The following is a 19,116-nucleotide window of genomic DNA, read 5'->3' as shown; positions in this document are numbered from 1 at the left end:
CATGACTCCCAGAATAGCTTTGGTTACTTTGAGCTCCCTACCTAACTTTTGTGTCTCATGTCACAGAGAGGCAATTAAAAGCAAGTATTAGAAATTGCTTTATGTGGGCCTTGAATTGATAAATATGTGTGTAATACAGTCAGTGATGAGTAGTCTTGCAAGGATAGTTGCACTACTAGAAAAGCACAACCTTTATTAGAGTGTTACTACAAAAAATAGATGAGGTTTTCTTCTCAGTTTGTCTTGAGTGGTAGTTTTCAGACTATTCTACAGATAACTTCACAAACAAGTTGAGCCACTTACTCTTTATGACTTAGAAAGGACTGGTAATGTGTGATTGTCCTAGACAGCTTTCCTGACAGTCCATAGACAAGGGTACTTACCAAACTCAACACCACTGAGCCAAGATATGGTCTGATGGGAGTTTTCTACACACAGGAAAATGACAAGCTTTGAATATTTGACATGCTTACTTGGATGTTACCGTCATTAAATCATGCAAAGAGACTGCCTTACAGTAGTCAACTTGAAAATGCATCAAAACACATCACTGCTAAAATTTCATGATCCAGAAGATCAGGAACCTGACATGACTTTAATTTAGCAATAAGCTGCATTGAATTAATGTTTCTTTATCGTAACAGGAAGTTTGCTGGATTTTCTGAAGAGTGATGAAGGAAGTAAATTGTTGCTTCCAAAGCTAATCGACTTCTCAGCTCAGGTAACTTTTAAGAAATACGTTTGAAATTAAGGTGTTTTATTTCTCTCCGAGTCTGAAACTCATGCTGGGCAACTTTATCCTAAGATCTTTTGCAATTTAATTTTCAAATAAGGTTTGGTCTGAGTAAATAAGGTTACTTGAAAAGGAAGAGCAGTTGAAAGTGGTTTCAAAAAGGATATATGAAATTAGGCTTAACTCTTGGGTACCTTGGCAGGTCTTGGTGACCTGCTTAGGTGGCAGTGGCACACAACCGCTTTCCTTTTTGGAAAGGCTGCTTTCAATTCAAGCAGCTGTGAGTTGAACATGCAAGTACAATTCTGTCAGTTTGTGCTTATGAGATTCCTTCAGTGTTAATAAACATGTCATTTTTTAAATTAGGTCAATTGGTCTAACTTCTCTTAACCTCAAGGGGCTAATGTTGGTTTCAAATATGTACATTACCGTGAAATAACTGAAATCTAATCAAATGATATTTCAAGCACAAGTGTCTGATTCATGAACTGAGATGATTGTTTCAAAATATATGTTATCCCATGTCATAAATGAAATCTGTAGAAAGGCACCCCAGGGTGGTTTGCATGTCAAAACCTATCTCAAAGGTGCCTGGAGCCCAATGTTTCACCTTGGATTTCACCAGCATTAGATGTCCAGGGAGGAATGTAGAAAATAGAGTAAAAATTATGCTTTTGCAAGTTATAATTCATACTGCTAACAGGTAATGGAGGCATTTCTGATAGGCTATTGTTTCACCAACCTTTCAGGGTTTTCAATACGCATTAGAGGTTGCAAGACCAGTGTACTCTATTAAACTGACTTGTTACAATTCACAAGGAAAGACAAGAAAGCTTTAAAAGGATGTGATAAAACGTTGGTATTTATATAAAGAATTCAATCACTACCAAGAAGACAGAGGTCAGTGATTCTCATTTACAAAGCTTTGAAGTTTGGGTGACTTGAAATGAGCATTATTTGTCACCCCAATCTGACAGCAGCCACTCAGAGCCAGTTCCTGCACTTCACTTCAGAGGCCAGGACCTCATGCAGCACAGGTGATATGAGAAGTCCCCCTTACCACATAAGATGTACACTATCAACAGAAATTCCTGAGAGCATGCCATGGGTTGCAGAGTGATCTTAACGAGATGTTCAGGAAGGCCTCTTTGAGCATTTCTAGTGGCAGCCCAAAAAAACCTTTCTGAACAGAGATACCAGGATTGTTCTTGTGGAAAGAATTTGAAGGGGTTCTGAGAACATTGGAAAAGAGCACTTAATGCTGCTGGGTAATAGCAGGACTGTGTGGAATAGACTTGCAGTCTGCATGTGATTCTTGGACCAGAGTCTTCTCTCTGACCAATGCAGATGTTGCATTGGTCTTCTCCACCTCTCATTGTCTGAATGTTAATTGATGGGTCTTTCAGCCAAAAGAGAAACAAAATTATTTTCAGACTCTGTTGGCCTGCTGCTAAGGTAATGGTAATTTTACTGGACACCTGTAGATCACACTTTTCCAGAATGTAGGCTGTATATTATAAAGTAAAACATAAAATGTGCCTAGTGTTTTTGGTATGATGCTGGTTTTACAAATAGAACACTAGTTTATTCTTACAGCAGTGATGTTAAGCTCTCTGCACAGCCTAAGGGGAAAGAATTTGGGAAAGTTATGTTTCACAAGAGATTTTAAAAACAAGATGTAAGGAAGCTCATGGTGAACTACTTAAATAAGATCAGGCGTATTTTTTTGCCTTCATGGACAAAGACTTGAGCTCTTCATGACTGTCTAATCACACAATTCTTTCAAGGCAGTTTACCAGACTATCACAGGTTCTCAGAAAGACTGCAAATGCAACAAACTCTAGCTGAGGATTGGCTTATTTTGCCTCTTGTGTATCTGTGATGTTGCACGAGGCTGGCCTGTTCCCAACCATGCTACACATCTGGCTGACTCACATCCACATGTGTGCACACAAGATGTCTTTTGCAACAAAAATTAGTGAAAGATCCCAACCCGTTGCAGAAGGGTACGTTACCAATGGACTTGCCATAGAGCAGGAAGAAAATGGGTGAGAAGAAGTTCCACTTATTTTGTTGCCTTCTTATTCACACTGACAGGGGGAGACTGGGAGTGGGAGAAAGGAAGGGGAGGATGTAGCCTCTGTGACTATCAGATAGCTGAAGAATGTAGTGCAGGTATTTGAACATGAACCCCCAGCAGAAGGCGATTTTCTAAGTGGTGTTATAGAGTGCTGTGTCTTGGTGTTTTCATTGCCAGACTGCTGTTAGTGCTCCACTCTCGGACTTTGTAATGCCTTTGCCTTGAACAGTCTCAAAAGAAATCTGCATTTACAAGAGGTGATCTGTTTTGATTTTGCAAAAAAGAAAAGTAAGGACTGCTCACTCAGTTGAAATAAACATCTTTTTAAAAGATAGCATTTTTTAAGCAAGCAGTTACATGTACTCCTACTCTGCTATATGAGATGTTACTGTTTTGCTAACTAATACGCACATTCACTGAATGCCATTTCTGATAGCAATAGCTGAGTACTGGGGACAGTACTTCTTAATAGGGCCTGTAGTGGTAGGACAGGGGGTAATAGTTTGAAAGCGGGTAGATTCACATTAGATAGAAGGAAAGAATATTTTGCATTGAGGGTAGTGAAACATTGCAACCAGTTGCCCAGAGAAGTTTGGATGCCCCATCTCTGGAAGCATTCAAGGTCAGGCTGGAGGTGGCTCTGAGCCACTGAAGATGCCCCTGCTCATTGCTGAGATGTTGGACTAGGTGACATTTGAAGGTCTCTTCCAATCCAAACCATTCTATGATTCTGTGAGTCTACTTACACTTATATCTAGTGACTACTTTAACATACTGCTGTACATTCAGGATTTTTATGGGAGGGTTTTTTTTGTACTAACAATCACAATTTATGAAATTAGGCTTGTGGAAAACATGGCAAGAAAATGCTTGCTAGGAAGGTGATCCAGCTCAGTTTCTGTCCTCTGAAATAGCTCAAGTTTCTCTTCTGCATTTTAATTCATGCATATGAGTAGAAGCTGGGGAAATCTAGACTTAGCTATACCCTGGCGGAGATTTTTTTGGCTGCTAGAGGTGAAAGCTAGAAGTCTCTGAAAGCAGTGTGTTTTAATGGAAGCTGAGTTTTGCGAATGTTTCTTCAAGCGCGTACCTCCATGTTTAGTACAGATTAGAACTGTGGCATCTCCTGTAGAAGTCAGCAGAATTGTCAGTCAGACATGCCAGAAACAGTCAGGAATATGGAGACAGCAAAACCTGAGCCAGCTTCTCTGCCTGCGTGAAAACTGCTGGTGCGTGGGTCAGCAGCATGGCAACCTTATTGGCTGGTCTTGCAATGGCCATACATCTGACAAGCATCATCTGACATGGCTGACAAGTGGTTCCCCTTCCTGAGGCTTCTGCCCATCAGCTCAACAAGTGGACTCAGGGAACTCAAAGGTGCTGTTGGTTTCCAGTTATGAGATGGAGGATGAACAAATTTTGTCACTTTGTCCACAAGCTATACTACTAAAATCTTGCTAATCCAGCAGGCCAAGACGGTCCACAGGGACATTGCCCATGTTCACCTTGGTCATCTACAGGCAACAGCCTAGCTCCTTCAGCACTAAAGCTACTGGCAAACTCTAGTTTTTACTAGTTGGTTTTAATATTGCCTCAGAGGTAATTTACATAAAGAAGAAGGTTTCAATTCTTTATTTCATAGTTCTTGAAATCATACTTACTTCTGTTTGATGAGAGTTGCTGAAAAAGTCCAACACAATTTCAGCAGACCTTTTGCATGTGTAAACTCTTCCTCCTTCTTACGCAAATTCATTATCTACCGTGTAGCACACAGATACATGGTGTTCGTGGTTAGGAGAATGATACTGAACTTATGTTGTACCTTTCAAACTGGTCAAAGTTTTGTCACAAAACCAATATTTCTTCTTTCCCATGCAGTGCTGATATTTTCATTAATTCTTTTATGATCTACAACTTCATTGACAACTCTTCTTTTGGCCTTCTAAGGCTACAATGCCTTAAAATAGTAATAAACTTAGAAAAAAAAAATAGAGATTTTTTATGCAGTGTTTTAATCCATCTCTCCCCTCTTGTTTTTAAGTAGAGAGAAGAAATCCTTAAATCAGAATTAATTCAAGCTCTTATTTGGCATTGAGAGGTTTGAATTCTCATCATATTCCTTTTCAGTTTCTTTCATTTTGAATTATACTCTCTAACATTCTAGTGCACAATTACAGGTGTTACTGTAATAAACTGTTTTTATCTGTGTGGCTCTGCTTCTAACTACAAGAGCAAGCAAAATAGGGTTTTTGCAGCCTTTCCTGACTTCACCTTTAGGATAAGCACTGCTGCAAACTGAAAATGGATATTGCACTAGTCTATCACTTGACGATTAATATGTGACTTTTCTCAACAGTTTTCAGTTGCCTGATGTGAAGGGTCTACACTCTCCTCATAGACAAATAGTTATGTGAAGATGACTTCACTTTTTGAAAACTCTGTGATCAAGAAGTGTATTTTATTTTATTATGCATCTGGACCTTATGGAAAGGAACCTGGGTTTGGTTAATCCCAGACCAAAGACAGCCCCGTCCAGATCAGTAACATATGTCTACTTCAAACCTTTTCAGAACTGCAGGCTGTTTTTTACTGAAGCTCTTCCCTAGGAATTACCAAATGTAAGGCAGTGTGAACTGCGGGATTGCTCCATGATTTCCTCTGCTTAAACTTCACCAGCAGGATGCTCCCTTCCACATGAAAGTCTTTTGCACTCATTTCCATTTGATTTTTCCAGCTGCTTTACCTGTTTTGGCAGGAGCATCCCATCGAGCCCTGGGCCTGAGCTGGTGGACAGCCAAGGGCAGCTCTGAGGCCACTATCACCCCCATGCTGAGCAAAGGACAAGGAGTGAGGCCAGGGTGTCCTGTTCACAGCTGGACCCTCAGGGGCAGCATCACAGCCTTGGGGAATGAGCATGTTTGTCCAGCCCCACTTGTCTCACAGGCAGCAGTGAGGCAGAGGGAATGTTAAAGCTGCCCTTGTGCAGAAACCACTTTCTTAGTGTCTGCAATTTCACCTGTAGTTTTATAGTACAGACCTTGAGAAGAGTAAAAGCCCACATCTGTCAACACAAAGGGAAATCTCTTAAAAATATAACTAAAGCATCTCTAATTAATCATTTCTACATGCTTTTGGCTTAAAATCATAGATAAAATGAGGTTGGAGAGGTTTTTAGCCTAGCTGTTTCTCAATATTTTGGAAATTGTAGGTAACACCCTTTTTGGGTTTTTTTCCCAGAGTTGACCTCATTTCTGATAGTTTTCAGGTGTCTCATAAGCCACCCATATCCACAAAAATTGTCCTAACCCGCTTTTCTCCCTTTTCCATCCTGTGTTCTTGCCTCTTTGTTATTCACATTAACTACATGTGAATCCTTGGCCCTTTTAGTAGAGACTGAAGCAAAGGCAGGCATTCAAACAGTTCTCTGTATTATTTGCTTGTAGTCTGCTCCATCATTTAATTTAATAATTCATTTAATGCAAATGTTTTCCTTGATCCTGTCTTGTTACTAATGGACCTTTATTTCCCTGCTTATACTTAGTATTTGTAGTACTTTTTGTGGGTGGGCTTTTCTGATTTTTGTCATACTGGGGTAATTTTTTATACGTTGTAGCTTGACTTCATCATTTTTGGGTATTTCTGACCACGTGAGATTTGGCCAATTTTTTCTCATGAGGTACTGTCTTTAAAATATGTGTGGTCTGCCCTTGCGTTTGTAATTGCTTTTTTTTTTTCTTTTTTCATGATGTGGTTGTTCCTGAGACTTTTTTCTCATGAGGGTGTATGTTCCAGCCCTCCAGGTTGCTTAACGTTTGCTTTCTTGGAAAAAAACAGAATCTTCATATCTGAACATACTTTCATTCCCTTTCATTTTTATTCCAATGTGTTTCTTGGTCCCTGTCACTTAGTTTTCCTTCTCAACATGATACAATGCATTCTCAGCATGATGTAAAAACATCCTATCAGGCTGACCCCAAACAAACCCATCTGGCCTCGTTACTATTCCCCGCAATTTTACATACAGTCTAGAAACACACAAGCAGAATCCATTACGCGTGTTGCCATAACTTCCTCTCGGCATGAAGAAAGAGCTTTGAAAACTATGTAAAACATGGCTTGTTTAAAATAATCTTGCCAAAGAGGATTGTGGACCTGAGAATGGAAGTTGAAATCAATCGTATCTTTGAGTTGAAAAATGGAGCTATGAAGGAATCCAGAAGTTCTCTGATCTGGTAGCAGAAAAATAACAAACAAACACAAAAACAAACAAATAAACAAGCTGTTTTACCATGTGAAAATAAAAGAAAAGGACAGGACTGTCCTTGACTGACATTGAGCAGTGTCAGCTGTGATGTTCCACCAAGGAAGTTTGTGAGTTATCACCAAGTGCTTTTGCTTTGCAGAAGATGTAGCTTTTCTGTGACAGTATAGTGTCCTCTCCCGGAACCCTGGTTTATTAGCTTCTCCTTTCCCTACTTCAAAGTTCTCTGATGCTTTTGCTACTTTCCTCAAACACCTTTGGGCGCTACAAAGAACAAGTCAGAAAGCAGTGAATGTGTGTTTTCAAAGCAGTACTCTTTGCTCCATGTTTTTGTTACCCTTTTTTTTCAGGATTTTGAAAGAGTTTTATACCTATTTGTGAAATGACCCACAAGCATTCCGGAAAGTTAAGTAATTTCCCTGGTTTACACATAGAAAGAGCAGAAAAGGGGAGGAAAAAGCACTGCCAGATGAAATCATGCCCAAAATGAGTGACAGAGCTGTCTGCAGAACTGCTGCTCAGAGTCATTCATTTATTGTGTGATGTTTAGTTGATCCTTTACAGTACAGAAGCGGTCTTGTAGAGTGATTTCTTTCTTCCAGAAGATGACTTTTCTTCTACTTTTACCCTGGGTGCAGAGTTACTAGTATTTAGAGATTTGGTGGTTGATTGGTTTTAGAAGGATTTAATTTGGGTATTTCTAGAGGCATGTTAGTAGTTTATTAAAGGTGATGGGGAAACTGCTCCCTTCTTGGTGGTAGCAGTTGTGTAGGCAGAATCCTCTCTTAAAGACCACAGAAAATATTACAGAAGCTCAAATTACCATTTCTATCCTGCTCCTGAGTAGTAGTTACATGTAGTCGAACAGTCTTGACAGGTAACAATGATCGTAAAAAGAAGGGGAAAAGGGCTTTAATTTTCTTTTGTTCCCATAAATTTCCCTACATTTAACATATCATTTGGCAATGAAAACCCACTAATTATCGTAAGGAGTTATCACGTGGGTTCTGGCACCCATTCCAGAAAAAAAAATCTTCTTTTTCTTTTCCCGTGAGCAAAGATTTAACATGACCAGATGTGTGAATTCAGTTGTCCATTTGCTGTGTTTCCCTCCACTCTCTCATTCAAAATTCCTTGCCCATTATTTTCTTCCCATTTGGAATTTTTTTGCCTGCCCAAATTCTCATACATACATGATTTCTTTTAATTTCTGTGATTCAATGCAGTCAAAACCACTGTCTTGGAATTTCATGCAAATGTAGCTTGTATTTGCTGAAAACTTAATAAAACATTCAATGTCACATTCTTTATTTGTGACTAATCAGATGATGATTTTTAGTGAGTCTGGCGCAAATAAGTGGAAATAAAATTGCTTTTCTTGTTGGGGCTTGGAAATATCACCATCATGAATGTCTCTTTCGTTAAGTGGTCCTTCATTTCCCAGCCAGCACTCTGCCCAAATGTTAAATCTGTGTGGGGAAATAGGAGGACAGTTGATTCCTTCATGATGGCTGATGTATTATTGGTGACACTGGTGGACTGCATTTTGGTCATATCTGCCAAGATGGCCAGTGCAATCTCAGTATGGATCTTACAGCAAAACCTTCCCTTTCATCTCACCTTCCTCCCCAAACTGAAGTAGTCAAATGGGAAGGAGAGGGAAGCAGGGTGGGCTCTAATCAAATAATACTCTTTTATTTTGTCTTTAAGTTTCTAGTAAGACTCTGTGGCAATCATTCACTTGTAGCCGCTTCCTTCTTTATAAAATCTCTTACTTATTTCTAGAAAATGTGAAATGCAGGTGTTCTTCATACTCTTCATCATCAGTTTCTTTCTGGTGTAGCGTCAGAACCCTCTTGTGTTGTACATGGACAATCTAGCATTCTGCTCTGAAGAATATAGTGGTTTGTAAGAAGTTTGCAGTGGAAGAAGGTGGGAGGGCAAGTGGCTCTGTTTTTCCATTGCCTGAACTGAAAAAGGGGAACAAAGAACGTGTGGTTTTGTGTTGTAACTGGTGGCAGTGTGTGCCTTCGCAGTACCCCTCGGGGACGTTTTAAAAATGGATAAGCAGAAGTGATGTTAATGTTTTCTTTAAATATGGTTAGGTGCTCCTGCCTCCTTTACTGCACCACTGAAGGGATCTGTGCACTGGGTTCTCTGCACTGGTTTTCTCCTGACGGGGAGAGGAAAAGCCTGTGTATAAGTGTGCTGAGAACTGGCACTGGAGAAGGACCCTTACTGCTTTACTGCTGCTTCATTAGCAAACCTGAGAGCTTGTGTGTTCCTCAAACCATGTGGCTGAGAACAAGTTGTCTGTCACCCACCCGCAGACATCCTGAAGAGGTATCTGTGGCACAGGTTGGACCATCGTCCTTGCCTGGAAATGACCCATCACCAGCATCTTACAAGGGAGAGAAAAACAAGCAGCTCACAAGCACTGGGTTTATTATTCTTTTTTTCCTAGCTCCTCTTAAACTTTTGGACAGAAAATGACCTAGACCTTTGTTTTATTACTCTGACTTTAGAAACTATTATTTCAGTTTCTTTTTTTCTGAAAAGAAAAATGTTTTTCTTCAGGGAAGGAGGAAAAAAAAGTTAGTCTGGGCAAATACTGAAAAAATCATGCCTGGTGCATATTTTGAGGACATTAATCATCCTTAATTTGGTTTGGAAATTAATTTGGGCTGCTGAAATACAAATTAAATTTACTTACGATAGTATCTGAGAGCTGGCTGTTGACAAACACTCCTCGTGTACGAACAGGAACATGTTGCTGTAAAAGAAAATAAAGTTGTTTACCCTATCTTAGTAATTTTTTCCTGATTGTCTAGGCCTATACTGAGTAAATAAAAAGTTGTTGGGATTTTTTAACTCTTTCTGCACTGTTGCTTCATCAGTCCTTAAATCTGTACCTTGTCTAACTTAATAATTCCTTCCATTTTCTTAGTATTTGGAAAACAAAATGGTTAATAATTTGAGGAAGAAAATATTTTACTGGAAATCTTAGGAACATTTTAATTAAGATTTTTTCAGGAAAGGTCTCTAACACATATCTCTACTCCTACCAGCTGTTAGTCATTCAAGCAATTCTTTAGAAGCTGCTACTGTAAGTATGGCTTAGGAGGACTGGATTTACACATAAGTTTTCCATGATAATCACCCTTTCCTTGTTTATATCTAAAAATTGCTCCAAAGATACGAGTAATGGATAAATGGATGTGGCTCTGTTGACACATTGAAAGAACTGAGAGCTCTGTCCTGCAGATGATGTTGTGTTATGTTAAAATATCAAAATAGTTGTTTCTTTTGTTACAGATTGCAGAAGGGATGGCATACATAGAAAGAAAAAATTACATCCATCGAGATTTGAGAGCAGCGAATGTTCTTGTTTCAGACTTACTTATGTGCAAAATTGCTGATTTTGGACTAGCAAGAGTCATTGAGGACAATGAATACACAGCAAGGGAAGGTATGTGTTTTGATTTCTGTCTTTAACACTTCAGTCTCTGGGAGGCAAAGGCTGCATCCAACAGTAATATGGTCATCAAGGACAGAAAACGTAACAGCATCCTAGAGGCAGCGTTCTAATGCCAAAAATTTTTTAACAGAGTAAGGAATGCAATAACCTTTCTGTGCTCCCCAGGCTTTTTAAAAAGTTTATTTAAAATAAGCTTGAGGAACAAAGAAAACTGAGAACACTACACTGCATGCAAATTTTACTAAATTGAACAAACTAATTGCACACCCACAGGTTTTATCCCACTGAATTATATGCCAAGAAAATATAATCTTATTTTCCTTTCACATCCTTAAATATCATATGTACCTCCTTTCACTTAAGGAAAGAAAGGGGCCTTAGGAGTTGTAGTTGCTGGTAACAAGAAAACCTTTAGCAGAACTGGTTGTCTTTTGAAGCTGCTTTTTAGGAGCTGCAGCATGGAGCACGTTCAGCAGCTTTGCTGTCCTCTTCTGCCCATGGATGGAAGGTAACGTTGCAGCGGGGTCAGGACTGGCAAAAGGGGAAATCATATTGTTAAAGATATTTGTCTGGGTTTTGCCATTTGTGTTCTGCTAAATGTTGGTTAAGGATCCTTTCAAGAAGTGTGTACTCAGTTTGTTGCAGTGAAAAGTTTTCATTTATGCTTTCACGCACAGATCGCATTAGGGTAACGTTTTGGAGCAGGTTTGTTTGGCTGGCTTTCCCCTTCTCGTTTTAAAGACACTACCTCATGTTTTCACACAGTCTGGATGGAAACTGTGGTAATGTAGGACGGGAGGGGAAGAACGAAGGTATGAGGAAGAAGGAGAACAATGCACTACAGTTGAGATTAAAGGAAGATGAGCTATTTGGCAGTCCCTGGGTAACAAGTAATTCAAAAGATCAGAGGGAAGGGTCTGATTAAGCAGTTTTCAAAGGTACAGAACTCATATCTGTGGCTTTTAGCTAGCTCTGGACATTGTATATTGATTAAATGAACCTTTCCAATTATAAATTCTTTATGCTGAGTTTCTTTGATGTGTTTTTTACCATTCAGAAAAGGTTCCTAGCTTACCTGCTATTTTGTGCCTGAATGATAGAGCAGGCTGAAAAGGGCATAGAGAGGATCTGCTTCTATTAGTCTTCTTTGTCTGAAGAGTTAATGTAATATTCCCCAACAAGGCTGCTTGAACTTTTCTTATTTAACTGGAGTTTGCTTTTATATAGGATTTTCTGGAATCAGTTAATTAGACATGAAATACAGTATTTTAAGCTGCGACTTTTTAAGATGTGACTTGGTGCTGCTTTTACATCTGTGGCTGAATGCGAAATACATTCAAGTGTTACATTGAAGCTAGACTGACTGACTTGAAAATAGGAAAAGTGAGTTAAAGTCTTGAGAAGTTCCAGGTGATGAGAATTCTAAGACTGTTGGCTGGCTTCTGGGTAGAAGGAATTGAATGAAATTTTTGGCATCTTTTTTATACCTCTGGCATGGCCACACAGTGTGGCACCATACCTCCTGCCGGTAACTCTTGGACAGAAGGGATTGCTTGTAACTTTATTAATTTGAGGGTATGATAGGCAAGTAATTTAAGATGTCTAGTGGCTTCATATTGGCTGTTTAAATTTGCCTTTGACTGATTGAGACTGTACTGTCTTTCAGGTGCAAAATTCCCTATTAAATGGACAGCACCAGAAGCAATTAACTATGGATCATTCACTATTAAATCTGATGTGTGGTCATTTGGGATTCTCCTGTACGAAATCGTTACGTATGGAAAGATTCCTTATCCAGGTATGGGTGTGTTTATACCGTTACTCTATTTATACTTTGGTGGTAAGAAGCAAAGAATATACACTTGGCATATACTGTCGGCTGGCATCTGACAGTAGTGAAAGCAGTGATTTGGGAAATATCTTGCAGATAATGTTATTGCTTTGAAAACTTACAGTAACCAGATGTGTAAACCATGTGCCTCTCTGGAGTTAATTTTAGATGAGTAACGGCACCGTGGAAACATAGACATTTTGATGTATTCAAAACATGTTACAACTGCAGCAAATGCTGCATTGTGGCAGATCCTAGCTTTAGGGTCAGCAGCACCATCCTATAGCAAGGATGCAGTGCAACAAATTCTAATGGGGCAGTGTAACTGCAGGGGTTTTTAGTATTGTAGTATGTGAAAGTACTAAGAAAGCAAAGCAAGCCTATTAGACAAGCAAATAGGCTGTAATAATTTGTCAGTGTTAGCTAATCTAACCAATTATGAAAGCAGACTCTAAAGCAGTGTTGATGTACTAGTAGGAGTGTTTACTCTTCATTGTTCCACACGGTTCAGGTATGAGACCAGAGAGGATTACATCAGTTGTGGCTGCATTAAGGTGGCTGTGAAACAGTTACGTGCTTCACACTTCACTTTTCTCTCTGTTAAACAAAATACATATTCATGTTTTCCAGCACACAGAGACAGCATATATGAAGGGTATTTTTGTGCACACAAAACTGTCACGTCTCAGGCATAGCTGATTAACTCCAGGCAGCAGATTGCATTCATTTAATCTTACCGAGGTTATAGAAAACTGACGTAAATTCTTTTGTCTTGTGGCCAAATGGAGAAAGTACAGCCATGGTAACCTGTACTGCACTTCTCACAGATGGAATGACTTTTGAGAAGAACCCTTAGGATCCTGCAGCTTGCAGGCAGTAAAGGGAGAGCAGATATTTCATCAAGCAAAACTTTCCCAGCATTTCCAGTGCAGCAGCTTTTTCTGTTTAAACAGTGAAAACATTTTCACCACCACTTCATGAGCAGCTGGAATTCTGTATCCTGAACTGCCAGAAATGGCAAAGGGACAGACCTGAGTCACTGAAATGACAGTAGACTCAACACCTCTAGGCACATGGAGACCAGATTTCCTGCGAAACTCGGTCAGCAGGGAAGGGGTGATGGTGGCCAACTTTACATTATGTTATGGAAGAACATATCAACTTGACATACACGAGGTAGAGCGAAACCAGACCTTCTCATTGCTTGGTAAGGCTTCAGTCTAGGAAAGCACTTAAGCTCAAGAGTAGCCCCGTTAAACTTCAAGAGGTGATAGGGCTGCTTGCACAGCTAAGTATTTAAACGTATGCTCCAGGCTGGTTTTTAGGTAAGGGCTATAAAATATGTGACTGAGTAGCAGGTCCTCCGAAAGCTATTCTAAACACTGCTCATGTCTCTAGGAAATATCATTTAGGAATTGAATGCGGTCAAGAAATGCCTGGTTCTTCCCACAGTTGGGATGCTTTTATTTCCTGCTAACACATGACTATGAATCCATACAGTTGCCTATGCTGAGTTGGCCTCACAAGATTATATCTGGATGCCTTGAATATTGTCCTTCCCTGAGCAAACATAAAAGGTCACCTGGAAACCAGCATTACAAAAATGAAAAACCCAGACCAATACCTAATTCTGCACCTGTCTGCTCATTCTTTATCTCCATAAAATACATAATATTTTTATTTTAAGAAAAAAAAACACCTCTGTACAGCAGACGCGGTACTGCTGTGCTACTGTGGGAAAATATCTCTTCTAGGGGAAGTCTAGGAAAAGTGTTTTTTTCAAGTACAGGGGCATTTTTTTTGAGCACCATAAATAGGCCATACACTGTGGATGCATTTGTCAATCAGCAATTAGAAGCAGAAGCCTGTTGACTGCATATTGGAAGATTTTTATAGTTTGCAGGCATTGCTTGCATTAAACTGGAAAAAGGGATATATGTCTATTTTAAATGGAAGGATAAAGTGAAATAGCCTGAATTAGACTGAAAATTGACGTGGAAGAATCAAGACAGCAACATAAATGGGTGACCAATTTACATGAAGAGACATGGCAGGTCTGGGCAAAATACCTCAGCATGGCAAGAGTAATCTGGTGATAGGCTGTAAACAGCAGCTACTGGAAAGAAACAGTAAATTGATTTTTCAGTTCTAACTGGAATGCTTCAAAATATTATTTTCAATTATTAACCAGCTCCAGCAACTAAAGAGTATTCAGCATAAAGCTACATATGAAACAGTTTGAGTTGAAACTAGCAAGTACTTAATACCTGTGAAGAAAATCCAGGCAGACAACTTGGTAGGAAACATTTCCAGCCAAGAAACTTGGAGCATTTGTGATCTTTGTTCTTAAATTCCAACAGCTGTTTCTCTTCCTGAGAAACTCAAAGCAATTAGAGGGACTATAGTTTCAGGAACTGCCGCTGAAATATGAAACAAGTATCTGAATCTCTGGGCAAATAAGATGAATTGGTTGTTAAAACTAATTTCCAAATGATTGTATAGTATGTCAAATACCACCAACATCCATACTTGCATTCCAATTATGTCAGCTGCTCTTCATAAGACATGCCACTTTCTATATGGTAGGATTCTTCCTTCGTACTGCTGTGCTGACATCATTTCCCAGGCTCTAACATAAGGAAATGTGCCTTCATCTGTGATGCTTAACAGGAACCACAGTGTAAATTAACAGACACGTAGCAAACCTTTAGGACTAGCAGAGCAAGAGGGTGTAAGTGTAACAAATATGCAAGTGGGACGTGTTTCTTTTACTGATTAGGACGTAGTTTAGATGAGACAGGTAATTCTCTAGCCTGAAAAAAAAAAAATGGAGAAGCTAAACAACCATCGATTTTGAGAATATTGCAGGGACTGTAGGGTAGATAGGTAAGCCTTTTTGTTTTAAATAAAACCCCAAATATATGCAAGTATGCTCATGATGTACTTACTATGGATTACTGATAAAAGTCTTTTAAGTTTTGTGTTGGGAACTTAGATTGTTATTTCACAGGTACTGTTCCTCCAAGTTAGCTGAAACACAGGCTTTGTCCTTGGCATTCAGAATGCAATGATCAGTCCTGCAGACACTAGATCTAAGCAGAACCCTATGAAGTACTTAAACACAGAGAATTAGTCCCATTCAGTGCAAAACTCAGTACCAGCAGTCCTCCAGTAGCAGCACAGTTAACTAGGACTTCACACAATATGAATCGCTATTTTACTGCATGCATTACATACAATCCATTTAAGCTTAAGCAGTCAGACTGCTGTTCTCTATAAAGTGCTTCACTGGCTTCCTTCCTGTGTTTATTTTGTCTGCATATAGCAGTAATTCCTTATTCTGTGATCACATGCCATTCCACCGCTACCTTCACAATACTGTTTTTCTACACATGTGCAGCATTAGCTCAGGAAAACTTCACTCCTCCTTCCAAAGCAGAACTGAAAATACAAAAGATGCACTAAAAGTAAGGACTCTGATCCAGCCCCAGATTTCATGACTGATGGTACTACTAGAATAGGTTAAAACCAAAGGGCTTGAACTAAAGTCAACTATATAAGCTACAGTCATCTTGAATAATTGAATTCATTATACTAGAGAAAGTTCTTATTTGGTTGTAATTCGAATGTGTCTTTACCTGCCAAATGGTTTAGATCATAGCTTTAGTACTCGGTTAGCGTTCCACACAGTCTGCAGTGATGGAGCTGTACAGTCACCAAGTGCTCAGGAGAGAACCACATCTGCATCTCTGCTGCTGACCTTGCTTGGGGCGTGGCCCATCCTGCCTTCTCCCAGCAGAGTGTAGCTGCTCTCCCTGCACCTCTGGGGAACCGGCACCAGCAGGAGCAGTGAACATGAGGCACACACCTGACCAGAGGCTAAGTTGCCCAAGGAAAACCATGAGAAACTGTAGTCTTAGGCAGTACTACACCTCACAGAGCATTTAGCCTGATGAGCAGCCAGTGGCTGTGAGGTCTGGAACACCATTCTCAAAAGGGAAAGTCTTCACTTGTGGTAGCAAATGTCTAGGATGAAACCATGGAGCTTCCTGCACGCACAGTTGTCAGAAGAAACAGCATTCACTGGAGTACAGAAAGCTTAGCCTGTGTCCTGGAGGAGGCAATCCTGGCACAATTACTCCACTGGGCTGCATAAGATTTGCACGGTACAAGCTGAAAGGCAGGTTTCTAGGTAGGAAGTGGTAAGCCTTTTTGTCGGTCCTGGCGTAGCTGACCTGAAAGCAGGTGTCAAAATGGTTCTGTGAACCAATCTCTCACAGACTTAAAAAAAGGAGGAGGCAAGGAGGATGGAGTCCAGAGCAGTCCTCTTTCACGTGGCAGTAATTGGCATGTGAGGCATTTCTGGTAGTTAGAGTTCTTACCCTCTGAACAAAAACCTTAACAGGGAAACAAAGCCAAGTTCAGCACAGCTGGCAAGATGGTTTTGCACAATAGGAATAGGATGAGGAAGAAGGAAGGGGAAATTGCCTGTTATAACTAATGTTATCACGAGTGAGCATGTTCAGTGTCTTGCAATCAGCGGCACTCACACAAATGCTGACGTAGAAGAAAATTTGCAAGTGTGTTGCTACATTGGGCAGAGCGTCTGGCAGCGTGGCCTGGTGGGTAGGCTGCTCTCCATCTCAGCAGGAATAGGGGTCTACAGTGAGCAGGTTCGACACTCTGCAGCTGGAGACAAAGGCTGATGCCACGGTGGGCTTTCACTGTCAATCTCGCCACCTCTGGAAGAAGAACAAATAGTGGCAGGACTGGTCAGAGGAGCTGAGGCTGATTCTGTTAGACTTAGCACTAAAGAAGTTGCTAAATTCAGCTGGTGAAACAGAAATCTTCTGCCGGGATTTTCAAAGCAAATACCTGGATGCTGATGCACACTTTGGCCTTGTTTATTGAATTCGTATTAGTAGCTACATTTCATAAGTAGTAATAGCCTTGCATTATTGAGCGAAGGTATTTAGAGTGATGTAAATAAAAAAGACCCATTTATTTAGAAATTGAGATAATTTGATCAAAACTTTCTTATTCTGTTGAAGGTATGAGCAATTCGGACGTGATGGTTGCTCTTCAGCGCGGGTACCGAATGCCACGCATGGAAACCTGTCCAGCTGAGCTTTATGATATCATGAAAACATGCTGGAAAGACAAAGCAGAAGAGAGGCCAACATTTGACTATCTACAGAGTGTGCTTGATGACTTCTACACAGCCACAGAAGGGCAGTATCAACAACAGCCATAGAACAAAGAACAATATATTCTATTGACATGGATCATTGGCGTAGATTATTATTTGGACAAGACTGCTCAACCCAATTACTTCATGAGTTTGGATGTCTTAACCAAGTGGGGAAGCTGAAATGCTGAAAGGAAGAGTACTTCTGCAGAGAAATAAATCATATTTTACTTCCGCTAAAACAGTTCCTCTGAAGACTGAAGTTCTCCTAAGTGCTCTGTTTTGCATCTACAGGAAGAAGCCAAACCAAGCAGGCTTTTTGGGGTAGGGAATGAAAGTGATCATGCACAGCTACAGTTTGACAAAGCCTTCTTAGGCTTCCAAGTCATGGAATACATTATGAGAAGAACTTTATAAAGGCAGCAAGAAGATGCATTAACAGCTGTTTCTAAAAGAAAAAGTCAAGAAGGAGAACTAGCATAAAGATTTAAGACAGGGTGATGTTCTTAAATCATCTTTTTTGAAATACAGTATGATGTGAAAATTATTTTTATATCCTTGTTATTTCACTTTAGTAGTTGGAGTACTGTCACCTCTTGTAAGACCTTCTAAATGGTGCCATGGTTTCCTTTAAGCAATGGTTATGTATGTGTAATTCTTTATACTGAAGATGATTCTTTTTCACTGCTATATTACTCATGTTAAATTTAAAGTAATTTTGAAAGCATCGCGCAGTCATCACAGATGCAGAAGTGCAATATGAAGACATCCGGTGGCAGAAGTAGCAGCACACCTAGCTCTGTGTTCATCCTTCAGTTTCCCACAAGGCCAAAATCATCATCTGACATCCATGGCATCCAAAAGCACAGGATTTTGAAGGAAGTTAGTATTAATACTTTCATGGCAGTCATGGAGACTGTTAACAGTGAAAATATTTTAATCTTAATTTTTAATCCTCCGATTATTCAAGACTATTCCTTATATTTTTGCTGCTTAAATCAACTAACCTCAAATCTGTTTCAAAGCTAAAACTAGCTCTAGCACTATCAGAAACGATTTGTGGAAGTACGCAATAGGATATCAAGTTACATTGCAGTGACGCTGTAAGTTTACTGCTCAGTATATAAATCTAAGTAATAAAAGTGAATGCAGTTTGCCCAGATCGACATACTGAATTGTTCTATCAAATTACTTACTGAAACTACTGAGCTAGTGCAATTGCAATGTAACTACAGCACAGATTACTTTTTTCCCTTCAAAGTGACACTGGTTCATACAACTGAAACCCCAGACGGTCTTTGCCACCCCCAGCCCAATTATTTAGGCAAATGGTACTTTGCAGAAGCTTAAAGCCCTTTTGATAAAGGATCAGTGTGCCTGCAGTTGAAGTTCAGCAGCATAAATATTCATTGCTTTTCTTTTCCATTGGCTTCCTTCAGTCAAACTGTGCAGTTTAAGCAGACTACAAGTTAAATATGTAAATAGTTTCTATTGTATGGCAATTTTTAATTTTAATAAACATTTAATCTGAAGCAAGCTGTATGG

At 39.7% G+C, this 19,116-nt stretch overlaps 1 protein-coding gene across 3 annotated transcripts in view; it reads left to right on the top strand.

The window, feature by feature from the left end:
- Positions 1-19,067, top strand: part of LYN (LYN proto-oncogene, Src family tyrosine kinase) — a 52,833-nt gene extending 33,766 nt beyond the window's left edge. For 2 of the 3 annotated variants that reach the window (XM_009570450.2, XM_009570447.2), the window contains exons 10-13: positions 645-721; positions 10,390-10,543; positions 12,219-12,350; positions 17,435-19,066. In XM_009570450.2, coding sequence (XP_009568745.2) covers positions 645-721; positions 10,390-10,543; positions 12,219-12,350; positions 17,435-17,637 — 566 coding nt within the window. In that variant the 3' untranslated portion in view covers positions 17,638-19,066. Of the gene's footprint in view, positions 1-644; positions 722-10,389; positions 10,544-12,218; positions 12,351-17,434 lie in introns of all 3 variants that reach the window. The other variant, XM_054057462.1, reaches the window with a different exon arrangement.
- The last annotated feature ends 49 nt before the right edge of the window (positions 19,068-19,116 follow it).

Source organism: Cuculus canorus, chromosome 2, assembly GCF_017976375.1.
Source record: "Cuculus canorus isolate bCucCan1 chromosome 2, bCucCan1.pri, whole genome shotgun sequence".
Taxonomy (NCBI): domain Eukaryota; kingdom Metazoa; phylum Chordata; class Aves; order Cuculiformes; family Cuculidae; genus Cuculus; species Cuculus canorus.
The sequence above is the reverse complement of the archived record's forward strand: the minus strand, read 5'-3'. Positions and strand labels throughout refer to the sequence as shown.